At 38.2% G+C, this 21,591-nt stretch overlaps 1 protein-coding gene across 1 annotated transcript in view; it reads left to right on the top strand.

Annotated features, from left to right (window-relative positions):
* The window catches only part of DTWD2 (DTW domain containing 2), a 115,323-nt gene extending 95,587 nt beyond the window's left edge, over positions 1 to 19,736 (top strand). The window contains exons 5-6 of the mRNA XM_047731588.1: positions 12,794 to 12,922; positions 19,395 to 19,736. Coding sequence (XP_047587544.1) covers positions 12,794 to 12,922; positions 19,395 to 19,565 — 300 coding nt within the window. The 3' untranslated portion in view covers positions 19,566 to 19,736. The remainder of the gene's footprint in view (positions 1 to 12,793; positions 12,923 to 19,394) is intronic.
* The last annotated feature ends 1,855 nt before the right edge of the window (positions 19,737 to 21,591 follow it).

Genomic DNA, 21,591 nt, shown 5'->3' on the forward strand with positions numbered 1-21,591 from the left:
GCTTCCCTTGCCTTTGGTGATGTTCCTAGGAAGATGTTGCTGTGGCTGAGGTCGAAGAGGTTGCTGCCTGTGTTCTCCTCAAGGATTTTGATGGATTCCTTTCTCACATTGAGATCCTTCATCCATTTTGAGTCTATTTTCGTGTGTGGTGTAAGGAAATGATCCAATTTCATTTTTCTGCATGTGGCTGTCCAATTTTCCCAACACCATTTATTGAAGAGGCTGTCTTTTTTCCATTGGACATTCTTTCCTGCTTTGTCGAAGATGAGTTGACCATAGAGTTGAGGGTCTATTTCTGGGCTCTCTATTCTGTTCCATTGATCTATGTGTCTGTTTTTGTGCCAGTACCATGCTGTCTTGATGATGACAGCTTTGTAATAGAGCTTGAAGTCCGGAATTGTGATGCCACCAACTTTGGCTTTCTTTTTCAATATTCCTTTGGCTATTCGAGGTCTTTTCTGGTTCCATATAAATTTTAGGATTATTTGTTCCATTTCTTTGAAAAAAATGGATGGTACTTTGATAGGAATTGCATTAAATGTGTAGATTGCTTTAGGTAGCATAGACATTTTCACAATATTTATTCTTCCAATCCAGGAGCATGGAACATTTTTCCATTTCTTTGTGTCTTCCTCAATTTCTTTCATGAGTACTTTATAGTTTTCTGTGTATAGATTCTTAGTCTCTTTGGTTAGGTTTATTCCGAGGTATCTTATAGTTTTGGGTGCAATTGTAAATGGGATGGACTCCTTAATTTCTCTTTCTTCTGTCTTGTTGTTGGTGTAGAGAAATGCAACTGATTTCTGTGCACTGATTTTATATCCTGACACTTTACTGAATTCCTGTAAAAGTTCTAGCAGTTTTGGAGTGGAGTCTTTTGGGTTTTCCACATAGAGTATCATATCATCTGTGAAGAGTGATAGTTTGACTTCTTCTTTGCCGATTTGGATGCCTTTAATTTCCTTTTGTTGTCTGATTGCTGAGGCTAGGACTTCTAGTACTATGTTGAATAGCAGTGGTGATAACGGACATCCCTGCCGTGTTCCTGACCTTAGCGGAAAAGCTTTCAGTTTTTCTCCATTGAGAATGATATTTGCGGTGGGTTTTTCATAGATGGCTTTGATAATATTGAGGTATGTGCCCTCTATCCCTACACTTTGAAGAGTTTTGATCAGGAAGGGATGCTGTACTTTGTCAAATGCTTTTTCAGCATCTATGGAGAGTATCATATGGTTCTTGTTCTTTCTTTTATTAATGTGTTGTATCACATTGATTGATTTGCGGATGTTGAACCAGCCTTGCAGCCCTGGAATAAATCCCACTTGGTCGCGGTGAATAATCCTTTTAATGTACTGTTGAATCCTATTGGCTAGTATTTTGGCGAGAATTTTTGCATCTGTGTTCATCAAGGATATTGGTCTGTAGTTCTCTTTTTTGATGGGATCCTTGTCTGGTTTTGGGATCAAGGTGATGCTGGCCTCATAAAATGAGTTTGGAAGTTTTCCTTCCATTTGTATTTTTTGGAACAGTTTCAGGAGAATAAGAATTAGTTCTTCTTTAAATGTTTGGTAGAATTCCCCCGGGAAGCCATCTGGCCCTGGGCTTTTGTTTGTTTGGAGATTTTTGATGACTGTTTCAATCTCCTTACTGCTTATGGGTCTGTTGAGGCTTTCTCTTTCTTCCTGGTTCCGTTGTGGTAGTTTATATGTCTCTAGGAATGCATCCATTTCTTCCAGATTGTCAAATTTGTTGGCGTAGAGTTGCTCATAGTATGTTCTTATAATTGTCTGTATTTCTTTGGTGTTCGTTGTGATCTCTCCTCTTTCATTCATGATTTTATTTATTTGGGTCCTCTCTCTTTTCTTTTTGATAAGTCTGGCCAGTGGTTTATCAATCTTATTAATTCTTTCAAAGAACCAGCTCCTAGTTTCGTTGATTTGTTCTATTGTTTTTTTGGTTTCTATTTCATTGATTTCTGCTCTGAAATTTATGATTTCTCTTCTCCTGCTGGGTTTAGGGTTTCTTTGTTGTTCTTTCTCCAGCCTCTTTAGGTGTAGGGTTAGGTTGTGTACCTGAGACCTTTCTTGTTTCTTGAGAAAGGCTTGTACCGCTATATATTTTCCTCTCAGGACTGCCTTTGTTGTGTCCCACAGATTTTGAACCGTTGTGTTATCATTATCATTTGTTTCCATAAATTTTTTCAATTCTTCTTTAATTTCCTGGTTGACCCATTCATTCTTTAGAAGGATGCTGTTTAGTCTCCATGGATTTGGGTTCTTTCCAAATTTCCTCTTGTGATTGAGTTCTAGCTTCAGAGCATTGTGGTCTGAAAATATGCAGGGAATGATTCCAATCTTTTCATACCGGTTGAGACCTGATTTAGGACCAAGAATGTGATCTATTCTGGAGAATGTTCCATGTGCATTAGAGAAGAATGTGTATTCTGTTGCTTTGGGATGAAAAGTTCTGAATATATCTGTGATGTCCATCTGGTCCAGTGTGTCATTTAAGGCCTTGATTTCCTTGTTGATCTTTTGCTTGGATGATCTGTCCATTTCAGTGAGGGGAGTGTTAAAGTCCCCTACTATTACTGTATTATTGTCGACATGTTTCTTTGATTTTGTTATTAATTGGTTTATATAGTTGGCTGCTCCCACGTTAGAGGCATAGATATTTTAAATTGTTAGATCTTCTTGTTGGATAGTTCCTTTGAGTATGATATAGTGTCCTTCCTCATCTCTTATTGTAGTCTTTGGCTTAAAATCTAATTGATCTGATATAAGGATTGCCACTCCTGCTTTCTTCTGATGTCCATTAGCATGGTAAATTCTTTTCCACCCCGTCACTTTAAATCTGGAGGTGTCTTCAGGTTTAAGATGAGTTTCTTGTAGGCAACATATAGATGGGTTTTGTTTTTTTATCCATTCTGATACCCTGTGTCTTTTGATTGGGGCATTTAGCCCATTAACATTCAGGGTAAGTATTGAGAGATATGAATTTAGTGCCATTGTATTGCCTGTAAGGTGACTGTTATTGTATATTGTCTCTGTTTCTTTCTGATCTACTTCTTTTAGGGTCTCTCTTTGCTTAGAGGACCCCTTTCAATATTTCCTGTAGAGCTGGTTTGGTATTTGCAAATTCTTTCAGTTTTTGTTTGTCCTGGAAGCTTTTAATCTCTCCTTCTATTTTCAATGATAGCCTAGCTGGATATAGTATTCTTGGCTGCATGTTTTTCTCGTTTAGTACTCTGAATATATCATGCCAGCTCTTTCTGGCCTGCCAGGTCTCTGTGGATAAGTCTGCTGCCAATCTAATATTTTTACCATTGTACGTTACAGACTTCTTTTCCCTGGCTGCTTTCAGGATCTTCTCTTTGTCACTAAGACTTGTAAATTTTACTATTAGGTGACGGGGTGTGGACCTATTCTTATTGATCTTGAGGGGGGGTTCTCTGAACCTCCTGGATTTTGATGCTTGTTCCCTTTGCCATATTGGGGAAATTCTCTCCAATAATTCTCTCCATCATACCTTCTGCTCCCCTCTGTTTCCTCTTCTTCTGGAATCCCAATTATTCTAATGTTGTTTCATCTTATGGTGTCACTTATCTCTCGAATTCTCCCCTTGTGGTCCAGTAGCTATTTGTCCCTCTTTTGCTCAGCTTCTTTATTCTCTGTCATTTGGTCTTCTATATTGCTAATTCTTTCTTCTGCCTCATTTATCCTAGCAGTGAGAGCCTCCATTTTTGTTTGCACCTCATTAATAGCTTTTTTTATTTTAACTTGGTTAGATTTTAGTTCTTTTATTTCTCCAGAAAGGGCTTTTATATCTCCCAAGAGGGGATCTCTAATATTTTCCATGCCTTTTTCGAGCCCGGCTAGAACCTTGAGAATCGTCATTCTGAACTCTGGATCTGACATATTACCAATGTCTGTATTGATTAGGTCCCTAGCCTTTGGTACTGCCTCTTGTTCTTTTTTTTGTGGTGAATTTTTCCACCTTGTCATTTTGTCCAGATAAGAGTATATGAAGGAGCAAGTAAAATGCTAAAAGGGTGGCAAAGACCCCAGGAAAATATGCTTTAGCCAAATCAGAAGAGATCCCAAATCGTGGGGGGGGGGGGAGAAAGGGGATAAAAAGAGGTTCAGAAAGAAAGAAAAAAAAATTAAAAAAAGAAAACCAATAAAGAAAAAGTATAAAAAGGAAAATATATATATATATATTAGATAAACTAGTTAAAAAATTTTAAAAAAGGAAAGGGTAAAAGTTAAAAAAATTTAGCAGAAGAAGAAAAAAAATTGAAAAAGAAAAGAAAAAAAATTAATTTAACTGCAAGGCTAAAGAATCATGGGGAGAAAGCCATGAGTTCCGTGCTTTGCTTTCTTCTCCTCTGGAATTCCGCCGCTCTCCTTGTATTTGAAACTACACTCCTTGGTAGGTGAACTGGTCCTGGCTGGGTTTCCCGTTGATCTTCTGGGGGAGGGGCCTGTTGTAGTGATTCTCAAGTGTCTTTGCCCCAGGCGGAGTTGCACCGCCCTTACCCGGGGCCGGGCTGAGTAATCCGCTCGGGTTTGCTTTCAGGAGCTTTTGTTCCCTGAGCGCTTTCCGTAGAGTTCTGGAGGACAGGAATGAAGATGGCGGCCTCCCGGTCTCCGGCCCGGAGGAGCCGAGAGCCCGGGGCCCCACTCCTCAGTGTGCCCCCAGAGAACAGCGCCCAATGACTCCCGCCACCCTGGCCTCCGGCCGCGCTCCAAGCTGACAGAGCCTGCGACCGGTTCAAGGTAACCCCGAGCTGAGAGTCACTCCTCGGCTCTGTCTCTGTAGTCAGCTTCCCCGTTCTAATACCTGTGAGCTCTGCGACACTCAGACACCCCCGATCCTTCTGTGACCCTGCGGGACCTGAGGCCACGCTGACCCCGCGTGGGCTTCACCCCGGTTAAGCCTCTGGAGCGATGTCCCTCAGCGGAACAGACTTTTAAAAGTCCCGATTTTGTGCTCCGTTGCTCCGCCGCTCGCCGGGAGCCAGCCCCTCCTCCTGTGGTCTATCTTCCCGTCGCTTTGGATTCACTTCTCTGCCAGTCCTACCTTGCAGAAAGTGGTTGATTTTCTGTTTCTAGTGTTGCTGTTCTTCTTCTCTTCGATCTCCCGTTGGATTTGTAGGTGTTTGTAATCTTTAGATAAGCTATTTAGCTGATCTCCCGCTACCTGAAGTAGTCTCAGCCTGCTACTTCTCAGCCATCTTGACTCCTCCCTCCGATGATGGCACTTTTAATGATGCTCAGATCACATACTTCAAAGTTGAAATAGTAAAAACCAAGTTGTTTTTTGTTTTGTTTTTTTTTTAAACAGGATTCTTACTAGGAATATTTTATTTACGTGGCAAAGTGACTTGTTCTTTTCCAGCATTCAGTGAAACCTCTCTTTTCTTCTTCTTCTTTCTCCTGTCTCTAAGACTGCTTTTTCTCTATCTACTCCCTAGCTTTTCTTCTTCCATCCTGTAGAAGTTGACTTCCGCCTCTGTCCTAACTCACAACTCATTCTACACCCTTGGCCAGGCTGTTCATCTGGCTGTATTGCGGTAAATGGGAGAGCTTCAGGCCTGTTCATTCAACTATGGAGAAAGCTTTTTGACTCACCACCACATCAGTAAAACCATCCTCCTCACCCTCTTGGCCTGTAGGGACTGCCTACTGTAGGGCGATGTTGCTAAATACTTCGTAGAGACTAGCTCCTTAAAGCACAGGCGTCCCCTGAGGTTGTTGAAGTTTTAGGCTCTGAGAGTTGGAAAAACTTGTTGGAGGTCATACAATTATTATGTAGATTTAAATTTAGGTGTGTCTAAATCCCCATCCCATGTTTTAGTTGTGCCTTCCACCCTGCAATTCATACACACTATTTTAATTCAAAGTTACAGACGAAATAAATATTTTTAATCAATAAAATGCACCATTTCGCTCACTAAATTTTAAAATGTAAGTCTTGTGTGACAAACCCACTTATGAAGCAATAGTCTAATATGTGCTTTATTTCACACCTCAGCTAATTTATGACTCATTTTTCTTTTCTCTCTCTCTTTTTTTTAAGATTTTATTTATTTATTTGACAGAGAGAGATCACAAGTAGGCAGAGAGACAGGCAGAGAGAGACGAGAAGCAGGCTCCCTTCTGAACAGAGAGCCCTATGCAGGGCTCGATCCCAGGACCCTGAGATCATGACCTAAGCCGAAGGCAGAGGCCTAACCCACAGAGCCGCCCAGGCGCCCCTATGACTCATTTTTCTATAGCCATTTATGAAGCCATGACAGCTTTTGAAATGGATAGAACTGCTAATTGTTAAATGAAGTTTATCTTTGGTGAAAAATGTTTGACTAGCAAGGTATTCTAAAATTGATTATTGTTTAGTAAGACTAGTTTGTCAGTTTCTCATATCCTAGGATTCTAATTTAAGTTTCTTAATAAAGGATATAAACTGATAGAAACCTGATATGAAAGAAAGCATATCTGTAAGTGTATTTAAGTTGGACATTTTGAGTTTCAGTGGATATCACAAAAGTTAGTTTCTATAGCATGTGTTCAGCAGAGACTTGTCTTTAGTAACTGTTGTTGGAAAAAATAGGAATCAGGACAGCAGAAAATAATGCAAAGACTTATAATCTATAGTGACATTCTTTCTTAGCATTTTTGCGTAGCATAAAGTTCTATTAATTTACTGAAATCACTCTAAAATTATCTCCAATTATCTTTTTTTTTTTAAGAATTTTTTTTTTAATTTATTTGTCAGAGAGAGCGCAAGCCAGAAGAGTGGCAGGCTGAGGGAGAAGCAGGCTCCCTGCTGAGCAAGGAGACTGATGCAGGGCTCCATCCCAGGACCCTGAGATCATGACCTGAGCCAAAGGCAGACACTTAACCGACTGAGTCACCCAGGTGTCCCCATCACCAATAATCTTAAGGAATTTTTTTTGTTTTTTGTTTTCATGCCCCCACTAATTTTTTTTTAAAGAAGATGCTTAACATTTCAAATAAGATTTTGTTTTACTTAATTATGAGAGATTATTATATTTCAGTATTGTTTTAAACTTTAGGATAATTCTGTGAATTCGGAAATTTTAAAAGAATAATCATGCCTAAGAATAAGGAGATCTAAAGATTACTTCCAACTCTATGGTTCCATGAATCTTAGTGTTTGTATTTTGCTTCTGGATATATTTACATACACACAGTTTCCAGTGACTTCAGATATGACTAAACTGGGAGTTTTGTGAAAGACAGTGGTAGATTAAATATTTTTATTTACAAGATGAACCGGTCATCAAGATATTTGGCTAAATATTTCACTCAAGAGAATTTTAATTTTTTATCATTATTTAGAGTTGCTTAAAATTGAAGTTTCTAAGTGCTTAATTTTTAGGATTATAAATTGTGTATTTGCATTTTTAACCTTAAAGTTTTTGCATTTTGAAGAATCAGCAGAGAACTTTATTTCTCATTTTGATGTATAACAAAGTGCTAAAATTTAAGCCACATCTGTTATACGGTGTTGTTTAGTTTTGTTTTATTTTGTTTGTAATTTTGGAAATAGGTTTGCCCATAGAATTTCTGTTGTGCAATAATGTTTCTCAGGCCAACTGAGAAAAAAAAATAACTTGACCAATCATCCATTTAGGAAATAGCACTAATATTACCATTTCATCTGTAGCTAATGCCCATTTCAGTTTTATTTTCATCAGATTTTCTGAGTTTCAATATTAGTCCTGGAATTCAATGAGCACTGGGTATTTTATGCAGCTGATGAATTATTGAACACTACATCTGAAACTAGTGATGTACTATATGTTGGCTAATTGAATTTAAATTTTAAAAAAAGTAAAGAATTTTGCAGGCTTCAGAGTGTGGCAGGGTTGGAACAAGGCATGGACGCTGATATTTATGAGTAACTTTCATGCTTGTATAGGAGAAGACCCTTCCTTTTATATCATTATTTTCAAACCATGATCAGAAGAACCCTAAAGTTCTTGAGGGGTGCCTCAGTCTTGCTTTCCACAGGAATAGCTTTGTTTTTATTTGTTTCATGTGTTGAGGTTTGCCTTAACCTTTAATTATTAGCTTGGTGATAGAGTTCCGCTTTTGAATAGGACTTTATGGGTTCATGTGTCTGCTCCACCATGCCTGATTTTAGAACCTTGAGTTAGTTACTGCACCCTCTGTGCTTTCGTTTTGTGCTCAGTACAATGGAGATCATAACAGGACTGACTTCATAGGCTTTCTGTGAGTATGGAAAGTGACAATTACGTGCGTATTATCTAGAAGGGCACTTACTGTCCAGTGAGTGCGTGAAAGTTTGAACATAAGTGGCTAAGGCTGTGTTAGAACTGGCAACTGTCTGATGCCAAAGTTAGACTCTTACCACTATTAAATCACACTGTTGAATTAAGCCGAGGGAATGAAAGGAATGAAGGGGATTGAAAGATTGAGGCGAGGAGGAAAGATTCAGTGCCTCTCTCTCAGAGGTTCGCTTGCATTGCAGGCTCAGATGATAAATCTTGCTGCTGAAGGAGAAAGGCTACTGAAGCAAGGAGGGTTTTTTTGTGTGTCCTCCAGTGGTGAAGACTTCAGGATGCTACTGAAAGGGAGCTTATTTTGGCCTCTTCTAGACTAGAGTTGTTTCGGGAAACAACTGTAAAGTAGACTGCTTTTCCTAGAAACCTGTAACAAGGAGACTGATTAAGTGATTAGAAATTCTTGTGATTCTTAGTAATTGAGAAACACAATAGTTTTATATAGTAATGAAACTAGGCTTAAAATGCCTGAGTACAGATAACAAGTAGTCACCATCAAATTATAAAAATATAACATTTGTGGGGCCTGGAGGTACGAATTAAAATTTTAATTTTGGGGGTGCCTGGATGGCTCAGTCATTGAGCGGCTGCCTTTGGCTCGGGTCGTGATCCCAGGGTCCTGGGATCGAGCCCTACATTGGGCTCCCTGCATAGCGGGAAGCCTGTTACTCCCTCTCCCACTTGCCCTGCTTGTGTTCCCTCTTTCATTGTGTTTCTCTCTGTCAAATAAATAAAATCTAAAAAAAAATTTTTTTTAATTAAAAAGTAAAATTTTAATTTTGAGGTCTTAATTTATTTTGTTTGGCAAAAGAACTAATCAATTTATGTTATAGAAAATTATTTTAAAAATGCTTGTGTTGTATTATGCAGAGAAGCCAGAGCATGTTCTTTCCTTGGATATTTACTTATTTTGTGGCCTAAAAGCTATTACTAAACCCCCTGTACATGCCACATCACCCAGGTTTTTAATGACATGTCCCTTGTGACACAAACAGCTAAAGATGTGCTAGGAAGGAGACATTTGAAAACACCCTTTTTAAAGGGATCTAACAGTGGTTGTTGTCATCAGACTGTTACCTAGTATTCTTGTATGTTAAATATACATTTAAGGTTTAATGGAAAAAAAGAAAGAAAGACCTTGTAACAAAAGAGTTTCCAGGATTTCAAATTTTAGCCAGTTCAGAGAATCAATGGAAAAGATCTAATGCTAACCCTAGAAATAAGATCTGCAAGAGCTGGCTGTTTCTAAAATGGGAGTTGTATTATAGGTTCACAATCCATACCAGTAGGATTCTAAGCCAACCATTGATTTTCCTTTTCCTATAGGAGAAGTTATGTCAAGAGCAGTCAAACAACTTAAATCCAAAGAGATCAGGCTTCTAAAAATATCAAAATTACTGAAGCATTCTTTGGAAATTGCATTCCTATATAATAATTATATATCAGTATTATAGCAATTATATGATACATTAATTATGTTCTGATATATAATTATAGTTAATACTATATATTATATATTATATATAATCTTAGAATTGATTGCTAAAAGATAGGTTTCAACAACATCAGGTCCATCTATGTGATTTTTATAGGTGAGGAGGAACTGAGCATTGAAATGATTTGAATGAGATTAATTGATTAGCTTTTGTCAGGTTGGATATAATAATCCTGGTCTTTCAATAGAGCCTCATACTTTAGTAACATATTAATTTTTTCTATTCTTAAATGGTTATTTTTGCCTTGGATTTTCTTGAACTTTTAAGACAAGGCACTTTCTGACAAGTTATTTATTATGATGCCTGTGACTTCTCAGGAAGATGGATCAACAGGATTTCTTTTTGTTCCTGCTCATTTACTCACTGAATCAAGACTGACGAAGGTGATACAGCACAAAAGCTTAATAGACCCTGTGAGAAGATCCCATTCACATGCTTTTAATAACATGTATGTTGATAATATGACAGATCTTAGTTATTTATGCTTTTAGTAGATCTGGTTACTGGATAAATCCTGGAGAGATGATTATGAAGGGCATTCTGAAGTCTTCTAACATTGATAAATTCCAAATTCTGATATTTTAAACAGCTGTGGGAGCCACAGAAGAAAGTAAAATTCCTCACTGAAATAACAAACTTCTTTTTTATCTTTAAAATATTATTTTATTTTATTTTTTTACCAACTTCTTTTTTAAAAATCAAATCTGTTCCAAGGGTGCCTTGGGTGGCACCCTTGGGTACACAGTTGGTTAAGCCTCAGACTCTATTCAGATCATGTTGGGATCTCAGTGTTGTGAGATTGGGCCCTCCATCAGGCTCTGTGATCAGTGTGGAGTCAGCTTAAGATTCTTTCTCCCCCTGCCCCTCCCTCCTGCTCTCTCCTCTCTCTCAAATAAATCTTAAAAAAAAAAAAAAAAAAGAGATCAAATATTTTCCAATAAACAAAATTCACTGTGAATTGTGCATGTTTCCCGAAGTTTTAGTTGTAATCAGATATTTATTACCAATTCTCCAGGGATGGACTTGAGTGCTGAAAGCAGTAGCTGGCTGTACTCTGTTTTCTGGTTGACCTGATGACATAGCAAAGCTGTTAGTAATTACAGTTAATCAGCACCATGAATTATGCTTACAGTTATGTAATCATAGGCTTTCTTTTTATCATTACACATTTCTGAACTGTTTTCCTCCATCTCTTTCCCTCTCTGCATCTGTTTCCATCTTTTACATTGATAGTAATGTAGAGTAATTTTAATATGATCATTTCTAAAACATTATTAAGTATACTTTAAAGGATTTATCCCAAAATAAAATACATTCTACAGTAAATCTTTTATGATGCCCACTTTGCTTTTCTCCCTTCCTCTCTCCCCTTTCTTCCCCCTTTTTCCCCACCTCCTTCCTCTTTCTGAGGATAGAAGGGATACAAATTGTAGAGAATTATTTGAATAAAATGCATTCAGAGTAGAAGAACCATATTTCTCATTAGGGGGGCGAGGATGCATAAGAAACAAAGGAAGAGAGACGGCTGGGTTTAGTTGGTTAAGTGTCTGCCCTCGGCTCAGGTCATGATCCCTGGGTTCTGGGGTTGAGTCCTGCATTGGGCTCCCTGCTCAGCAGAGCCGTCTGCTTCTCCCTCTCTCTGCAGCTCCCCCATTTGTGTTCTCTCTTTCTGACAAATAAATAAATAAAATCTTAAAAAAAAAGAAAAGAAAAGAAGAGGACTGAGGGATAAGGTTCCATGAATGAGAGAGTTTTAATGCTTCAAAGAAATGAGAGACTCATGGAACTTCAGGGATGTTAGAAAATGAGAGAGAACATCTGATTTTATTAAATTGCTGTGTGTTAACACTTAGACACCACTACTTCATTCCACATGCTTACATATTTTATGAGTAAAAACTGAGATACTCATCTACCTACGCATCTTGAAATGTGATTCTGTAGAGTGTGGGCTAGGAATATGGTTTTATGAGTGTAAGATTACTTAAGTTTCATTTAATTAAAATAGGAATCAAAAGGCCAGAATGTTGACATTTGATTTTCTGTTGCCTTTGTCATGTCTGACTCGGTCAGTTTTCAGGTCTCACTCAGCTAAAATGTGTGTGTGTGTGTGTGTATGCTTACTTGCCCGCACACAGACATACACCTGTCAATTTATATTAAGAAATAATGGAAGACTAAATCATAAAATAAAATAAAAAACCCCAACTCTCAGTTCTCCAAAGTGATTAAATTATTTTCACTTCCTCTGCAATGTATGAGTTTCCTTTGCTTCATATTCTCTCCATTTGGTGGTGGTAGTCTTTTTGATTTTAACTGTTCTCTACAGAGTGTGAAATGTTATCTCATTGTGATTTTAATTTGTGTTTAGTCATGTTAAGCACTTTTACATGTACCTATTTGCCTTTCTTATGTTTTCTTTTGTGAGGTGTCTTTTCATGCTTGTGCCCATTGGGAAAGGGTTATTAGTCTTTGTACTTATGATGTGTAGGAATTTGCATGTATTCTGCATATATTTTCAATGTCATATATATGTATAACTGTCCCCTTTTGCTATTTAACAATAATAATATCCAAAGGATATTATGTATGGAAGATAGTGATACATTTAATATTTCTTTTCTTTTTTTTTACAGTTTTATTTATTTATTTCAGGGAAAGAGATAGAGAAAGTGTGAGTGGGGTGGGAGAGAGGGGCAAAAGGAGAGGGAGAGAGAGAATCTTCAGCATACACCCTGCTGAGCATGGAGCCGGACCTGGGGCTTGATCTCATGATCCTGAGAGCAGGACCTGAGCTGAAATCAAGAGTTGGACGTTTACCTGACTGAGCCATTGACTGTGTGCCCCAATACATTTAACACTTCTAAGCCGGCAATTTTGGAAGGAAATTAGTATTTAAAACACAGACTTTATAATTTTCAATTTAAAACAAAAATTACATCCTGTTATTCTGTTTTCATTTCAGGTGCAGTTAAAAACTAGCATTTCTAGTCAGTATGTAATTCGGACACAACCAACTAATAGGTGCCTTTCTACACTGGAATGTGCAGCTGCTGCTCTTTCCATTTTGGAGAAAAATAATTACATACAAGAGGTATGTCTTTGGAAGGTTATATAGTTTATGAAAGGAAGCAGTTTTGGTTAGATTTTATCTAGAAAATTTAGGAATGCATAACTTGTTAAATTTGCAGCTAGGTGTCAAATTGAATGTTTCTGGTGATAGAAATTTATAACCTTCTTTCCCTCTCTGGTGTTTTTCTGTGTTAGTTTAGCATCCAGATTGCATTATTTAAATATTCATTCTAAGCTGTGCAAACAGCATTTGTAATAAGCTAAATTGCTTTTAAGTAGCACAGCATTAAATACAGGGGTTTTTGGTTAGATTTTTCTTTTATTATTTTATATTTGTCTTTTAGCATTTTGTGTTTCTCGTACACAGCTTTTTTCTTTCTAATTCAAAGAGTATTTTAGAGCAGCCCCCCCCCTTTTTTTTTGCATTGGTGCTTTTATTTGAGAAGTTGTACCAACTTTTTGTTTCTCTTCGTCACTACTTGCTTGGGGTATAGAAAAGATAATTTTCTGAGAAAAAAATGCCTGCAGAATATGAAAAGGCTATAACCTACAATCATCATTTTATTTAATTTCCATGAAAGCCTGATGATTTTGTATGTAATTAATAATCATCAGTAAAGAATGATGTTCATTGAGCTCACAAACATCTCAGTCTTTTGGAACATGTTTTGCACTTCAGGCAAAAGAAAAAAGAACAGCAAAATAAGACTTAAATTGTTAGAGTTTTTTAATCACCGAAGATTTTTGATAAATAAAACTCAAGAAGAAAAGTCAGAGGATAATGACCATAACTAGATGGAGTTTTATAACTCCTCTTTCACACACATACACACACACATATATAATACTCATCCCTGTCTTCTCTCTCTTTCTCTCTCTCATTATGTGCTCTGGGTACTATTACAAGAGTGTGCCTTAGCCGTGAAGGAAATTTCAGTAATGGACAAAAGCTCAGGTCAGAGTAACTGGATTGGTTACCAAGAGAAAGAACCAAAGATGTCCAGAGCAAGGAGAGTTAAAGAATGCCAGAAGCAAGCCTTGACTTGCCTTTTCCCTCTCCCCTACCCTAAGCCATGGGAAATGTCAGAGTTGGAGGCTTTTCTTCTTATGAAAGAAGTAGGCTTTCATAAGTAGGCTTTTTTGTGTGTGTATCTTTGTAAGTAGAATTTGTTTTGGGTCTAGGCAATTTTTCTTTCTCTGTTCTCTTTTCTTTGAGGAAGAAAAAAATTTCTTGAGGGACTGTACATCTTTCTCCCAAATGAGCAGAGTGTTTTCTGACTTTTCTCCCTCTGCTCTAACCTTATCACCTGTTCCCATGTAACTAGCTATCAACAAAGCACTTTATATACCCCTATACTTGTTTTTCTGTTTTGTTTATATGTTCTTAAGCAAAAATAATGTATTCTTTTTAGGCATCTTAAAAGAAAGATGAAACTGAGCACTGTTATTTAAACTTGCTTTCTGTACAGTCTCTGTATTTTCCTTTTTGTTGATTTAAAACTCTGCAACCAGCTGACATCAGACCAAGGACCCATTAAAAGCTCCAATCTTGAGGGAAAAATGTAATATTCTTTGGCTGTGGATTTGGAACTTTATTTCCTCTCCTTCTTTGGGGTTCTGAAAAGAATTGTCCATGGGCCTACATCTCTTATTTCTACATTGGAATTGGATCTTTTACTTCAGTTCTGAACAGAAGCTTTATTGTTGTTGGTGGTGATTTAATAATGTCGTTGTAATGCGATGGGGCTAGGGGTTTTGATAGTTTTTGTACTGCTACTGCTCCTTCCTTCCCAGCTTCATAAGATACATGATTCTGGTATTAGTTAATGCACCATTCCAGCAGGAAGCTTGTCTTATGCTCTGAGTATAATATCCAACAACAGGCAAAATTCAGGATACAGAATGGCGACAGGATCCCTCCTATCTTCAGATTTTGTTATTGTTGTCTATGGGTCAAATGGCATGCGAAATCCCAAAGTAATAGTGAGGTCCTATAGTTCTCTTTCTGTTTGCCTTGATCGTCAAAAGTAGTCATACTTCAGTAGCCAGGAGAGGAAAAATGGTGTTTGACAATCAGATGTGTGAGTTGGGAGGTGCTGATAAGATTCTTGGCTAGAGCATGAGCAGAAGAAATGCTTAATGGAACATCCCAAGTTGCTTATTATTACAGCTGGCAAAAAATTAGCTTTCTCAGTGGGGGAATCCCAAGTCTAGCCTGTTCAAATCTAGCTACAGTTTTAAAAAAAAATACATTAGTTCATTCTTATGAGAAATGCAGTTACTATCTGTTCTGAACATAGGTGCTTTCTCTCTTTCCTGAGGGGGAAGCCATGACACGTTTCCCCAGTAACCTTTTATTAGGGGCCCCCTAATGAAATGTTAAGGCAGTGGGGCGGAGTAGTAATTTTTCAGCTGGCTTTATTCTGTGTGGGTAGGTAGGGCTCCTCAAAATGAAGAACTTGGCATAGAAGAGCATTCTTATTCTGCTGGCTCATCCTCGCTCTTTATTCCTGAGCAGCTTTTCAAACACTCACAGTGGCTCAGGGTGAGCTTTGAAGCAGGCTTGAATGAAACCTCCATCACTTTTTGCCCATGAGCAATTCACATAATCACCTTGTGCTTGTTTACTTCCCTATAATGTACCCAAAATAGTTACCTCTTAGTACTGTTGTGAGAATTGAGTGGAATAATGTATGTTAATTGCGTGACACAAGGAACTCAAGAAGAATTAATCCCCTTGTCCTTCCTTGTCCCCGATTCTTGCCAATAAATTAACAAAAAATTTGAGCTGAAAATTGGTGGTTTTCATTCATTCAGCTACTGTAATACTTACCAGGGCTTTTCACACCTTGGAGGTCTTGAGCTAGGGATCTTTTTTATAGTAAAACATTTTCTACTTCTAAAGTTTTACCTCATGAGCCCGTAGAGCTAGATGGGGTAAAGCTTCGTGCACAGCCTAAGTGCCTTAGCCCTGCTCGACAGCAGTAGCTGGTCAGTCATGGCCCCTTGAGAACTGTCACTTTATACCAGAGCACAAAAGGTTTTATAAAACACTGATTCCTGTCCCCCACCCCCCAAGTAAACTTTTAGAAATGAACTTATTTTGAAAGTGGAGGATTTTGGATTTTCATTGTTCCTCTGAACCAGTCTGTTTCTCCTGTAGCTTCGCATTGCCTGGAGTAAAATGTTTGTTTATACAGAAGCCTTGTCACTTACTGCCATGTGGTGTGCTAAACACATTAGATGCTTCCCCTTAGCATAACCTAATAATGACCCTGTAAGGTTGACATTATTTCCCTCCTTTTACAGATGGAGAAAATGGCAAGGAGAAGTTATATGACTTACCTGGAGACACATAGCTAGTGATGATTACACCAGTCAGGATAGGCTAGATGCGACTGTAAAATCAGAACGGCATCACACCGCAGAGATTTATGCGTGTGTCACACAGATCCACTGTGCTGTGGGATCACTGGGGGCTTGTGCTTGCTACAGTCCCTTAGGGGCCTAGGCTGGTGGAGGCACCAGCTGGTGAATCATACATTCTTTTTTTTTTTTTTTTTTAAAGATTTTATTTATTTATTTGACAGAGAGAGATCACAAGTAGACAGAGAGGCAGGCAGAGAGAGAGAGAGAGAGAGAGGGAAGCAGGCTCCCTGCTGAGCAGAGAGCCCGATGCGGGCCTCGATCCCAGGACCCTGAGATCATGACCTGAGCCGAAGGCAGCGGCTTAACCCACTGAGCCACCCAGGCGCCCTTATCATACATTCTTTTAAAGCTTCTGTCCAGAGGTGACACCAGTATTTATGCTCACATTTCATTAACCAAAGCAAGTGATATGGCTACATCTAATTTCAAGGATGGAGGACTGGTGTATTTGTGAACAGCCCTACTGAGTACCACACAGATGGAGTGGGGATCTAATCTAGATCTGTCTCCACAACTTCTCTTAGTTACCTCAGGAAACAGGTAGAATCTTCTTTTCAGGAGGTGAACATTGGGGGCCTTTACCAATAGGAATATTAGGGTTCTGTCCATCAAGAATCTGATAAATATCATAAATAGCAACAGAACCTTCAGTTGTCTCAGTCTGTGTAGTCCTCGGTTTGTTTTCTAGGGATGGTGTTTCAGGATCCCGTCAGTCTGAGCTGACTCTGTAAAGAAATTTCCACATTTCCTCTCTTATTTGAACAACTTAAAGGAAATCATGATTGCATATATTAGGGGCTTTCTACACTAATGGCGTGCAGAGTTTCTCCAAGAAGTCTGTCTCTTTCCCATTGGTGTACGTCAGGGATTACATGGGGTTGCCTGTGACAGAGTGGCTCCTATAGTGCTTGGACCATGTATGTATGCTTCTTTTTCTCCTGGGTAGAAGGGATGGTGAGGTGAGCAGCCCAGGGCTGGGCATCACTTCTGTCTCTCTGTCCATTATCGAATGGATGTATTTGACTTTAACCTTTGTGTTTATTGCCTAGGAGTCCCATGATAGTTATCCCACCCCCACAGTCCTGTTCCAGGCAAGAGGAAAGTGCAGGAGCCTCTGCCTGTCGAGTCTGTCCCATTTTAGAGTGTCTCTGGGGCGCCTGGGTGGCTCAGTGGGTTAAGCCGCTGCCTTCGGCTCAGGTCATGATCTCAAGATCCTGGGATCGAGCCCCACATCGGGCTCTCTGCCCCACATCGGGCTCTCTCTGTCAGATAAATGAAAAAAAAAAAAAAAAAAAAAAAGAGTGTCTCTGGAAGCCCCACGCAGAAACCACCCCCCCACCCCGCCCCACACACATATCATTACACGGAGTGTCGGTAGCCAGTTAGCATTACCAGCTGGGTACATTGCTACCTGGAATAACATTTTGGATTTTTTTTAATAAGAAAAGAATAAATATGGAGAGGGAAATGCTGGTGACTTGTCGCAGTGTCTGAGTTCAGTGTCAAAGTAGAGAGCTGATGTTAAGCTCTTTGTTGCCACTCTCTGTGGATGAGGGACGATACATTTTTTTTTTTTAAGATTTTATTTATTTATTTGACAGACAGAGATCACAAGTAGGCTGAGAGGCAGGCAGAGAGAGAGAGGTGGAAGCAGGCTCCCCACTGAGAAGAGAGCCTGACGCGGGGCTCCATCCCAGGACCCTGGGACCATGACCTGAGCCGAAGGCAGAGGCCTTAACCCACTGAGCCACCCAGGCGCCCCGGGACGATACATTTTTACACAGACGTTGTGACATTTTGGTAGATAAATTTATCTGTTTTTCTTCTTTGTTCCTTTTATTTCTAAAAAAGAGTTTGCTTACTCAAGTTTGCTATTGTTACTTGGGAGATTTAGATCAGGGATCTCAGGCCCAAGGAAAGACTCTGACTCAAAATATGTTTTAAACATATGACAGAGTGGATTTTTTCTTTTTTCTTTTTTTTTTAATTTTTGAACTTGAAAAACTTGAGGTTGGACTTATACTCTAGTTGTGTTTTAACTGCCATCATTCTTTGTTATCATATGGGTTTCCCCCCTACCCCCGTACATGTTTATGTTATATGACTGGCCCTGTCGGTATTTGGATTTAGACAGGCACATATATAGTTAGAATTATTTTCAAATGTACCAAATACCAGGGTATTTAACTTGCTGTGGTCCCCGGACCAATGTGAGAGAATTAGTAAACCTCTTACCCATTGCTGCTGTCATCCGATTGTTCTCAGGCAGCAGGAAACATACATCAGTCTGTGATTGAAGCTGAATTAAGGGAATTAAGGGGCACCTGGGTGGCTCAGTCGGTTGATTTTGGCTCAGGTCCTGATCTCAGGGTCATGGGATCAAGCCCCAAATCTGGCTCCGTGCCCAGTGGGGAGTCTGCTTGTGTCCCACTCTCTCTGTTCTTACCCCTCTCATGCTCTCCTCTCTCTTTCTCTCAAATAAATAAATAAAATCTTAAAGAAACAATTAATTTGTATCTAAAGGTCTCTTTTACTGTTACACATTAAATTATTATAATGCAACAGTTTTTTGAGATATTTGAATGTTAATGTATAAAACTGAATTTGGACTTTATCATCTCTATGCTTGTGTCTTTTTTTTTTCAAGATTTTATTTATTTATTTGACAGCGAGATCACAAGTAGTCAGAGAGACAGGTGGGAGTGACAGGGGGGTGGGGAAGCAGACTCCCCACTGAGCAGAGAGCCTAATGTGAGACTCAATCCCAGGACCTTGAGATCAGGACCTGAGCTGAAGGCAGAGGCTTAACCCCCTGAGCCAAAGTGCTCCTATGCTTGTGTCTTTTTACCAGAATTCCTTAGCGCTATGTAAGGTATGAATTAAAAGAAATTTATATTTGGAAATCATCACATATTTAGTAGAGTTTCTATTACTTTTTGTAGTCAAAAGCCAATGATAGTAAAAAGAAACATAATAATCCCTGTTTATGAAGAAAAGACTAGATACAATATTGTGATTTGTTACAGACACTATTTTAGTATCTTTTTTTTTTTTTATCTTCACAGACTTTGCTTCGTCCTCTTCAAGCTTTATGCTCTTTCCAGCTTCAGCACGGTGCTCAAATTCGCCTCAGCAAGGAACACCTTCTGAAGAATGGATTATATCTTAAGCCAATGCCAAAGAACAAACGCAAACTCAGGAAAATGGAACTGTTAATGAACAGTGTTAAAATTTAGTACAGTTGTTTCATGGTGCTAGTTATGATGTCTTCCACTGATAATACCAGGTTAAGTTTTCAGAAAATTTAAGTCCGTGGGTTTTTGACTATCTGAATAATGAGATTGGCATACTAAACTTGCCCAGAAGAAGGAAGTAAACCAAATAACCATAAAAAAGCAAATAAAAAAAAAATTTCACTGACTCCATAAAAAGCAAGGTTTCATAGTGTATTTGTTTTAAAAACTGTGCCTCTAAAACATTTTTTCAGATCCTTGTTTGAAATGTGATTAGTTGTTGAGTGAGTTTAGAAGTTCTTTTTTAGGGCACCTGGGTGGCTCAGTGGGTTAAGCTGCTGCTTTCAGCTCAGGTCATGATCTCAGGGTCCTGGGATCGAGTCCCGCATCAGGCTCTCTGCTCAGCAGGGAGCCTGCTTCTCTCTCTCTCTCTCTCTCTGCCTGCCTCTCTGTCTACTTGTGATCTCTCTCTGTCAAATAAATAAATAAAATCTTAAAAAAAAAAAAAAAAGTTCTTTTTTATAAAATGGAAAGAAATTATTGTACCTGATCGGGGCAGTAGTCTTTTCATTAATTTATAGATAGGTGTAGATCTATAATAGAGGGAGCTCACATCAATATGCAATCCTGTACATAAACTTTATAGTTTGTAATAAGTAACAAAAATAATGATCATCAGGTAGTTGAGATTGAATTAATTTATTTCATAGAATACTATAACAGAATAAGGAAACTAAATATATTTTTTAGGGGCTAAATTTGAATTCAGCTATTTTGATTTAAGTGTTCTACTAATTGCCTGAATTGTTTGGTGTTAGAGTACAATTGGAGTATAAAATTATATTAGCTTCAGGTGTTCACCATAATAATTCAGTCTTTATATACATTGCAAAATAATCACCACACAATAAGTCCAGTCAACATCCCTACATATTTATGAAATTTTTTTCTTATAATGAGAACTTTTAAGATATACTTCTTCAGCATCTTTCCAATATGCAATATTTGCAGTTTTGCAGAATTATTAACTATAATCACCATGTTTTATTTTACATCCCCATGACTTATTTATTTTATAAATGATAGTTTCTTCCTTTTGCCCACCATTCACCCTCTGCCTCCAGCAACTGCCAGTCTATCTATGAGCTTGTTTTTTTGTGTTTTTTTTTTAATGATTCCACATAAAAATGATATCAAATGATACTTATCTTTCTCTTTGTGACTTATTTCACTGAGCATTATGCCTTCCAGGTCCATCCATGTTGTCAGAAATGACAAGATTTCAGTCTTTTTTTTAATGGCTGACTAATAATCCATTTCAGTTATCCTTTGATGGCTGTTTAGGTTATTACCATATCTTGGCTGTTGTAAATAATGCTATAGTGAACATAAAAGTATATCTTTTCAAGTTAATCTTTTTGTTTTGTTTGGCTAAATATCCAGAAATGGAAATACTAGACCATATGATAGTTCTATTTTTTACTTCCCGAGGATCCTCTGTAGTGTTTCCCGTAGTGGCTGCACCACTTCACATTCCTGCCAACAGTGCACGAGGGTTCTCCCTTCTCCACATTTTCCACGTCAGCCCTTGTTATTTCTTGTCTTTTTAATACTAGGCATTCTGACAAGTGTGAGATAATATCTCTTTCTGGTTTTGATTTGTATTTCCCTGATGATGAGTGATAGCGAGCGTCTTCTCATGCACCTGTTGGCCCTCTCTATGTCTTCTTTAGAAAAATGTTGATTCAGATCCTCTGTACATTTTCCCCCATTTTTAAATCAAATTGTTTGTGGGTTTTGATTTTTTTTCTATTGAATTATATGAGTTCTTTATATATTTTTGTTATTAACCCCTTATCTGATATCTGATTTGCAAATATTTTTTCCCATTCCATAGGTTGCCTTTTCATTTTGTTGATGGTTTCCTCTGTTGTACAGAAACTTTTTAGTTTGATGTAGTCCCACTGGTTTATTTTTACTTCTGTTACTTGTGCTTTTGGTGCCTGATTTAAAAAATCATTGTTAAGAT

This window comes from Lutra lutra, chromosome 5 (assembly GCF_902655055.1).
Source record: "Lutra lutra chromosome 5, mLutLut1.2, whole genome shotgun sequence".
Lineage (NCBI taxonomy): Eukaryota > Metazoa > Chordata > Mammalia > Carnivora > Mustelidae > Lutra > Lutra lutra.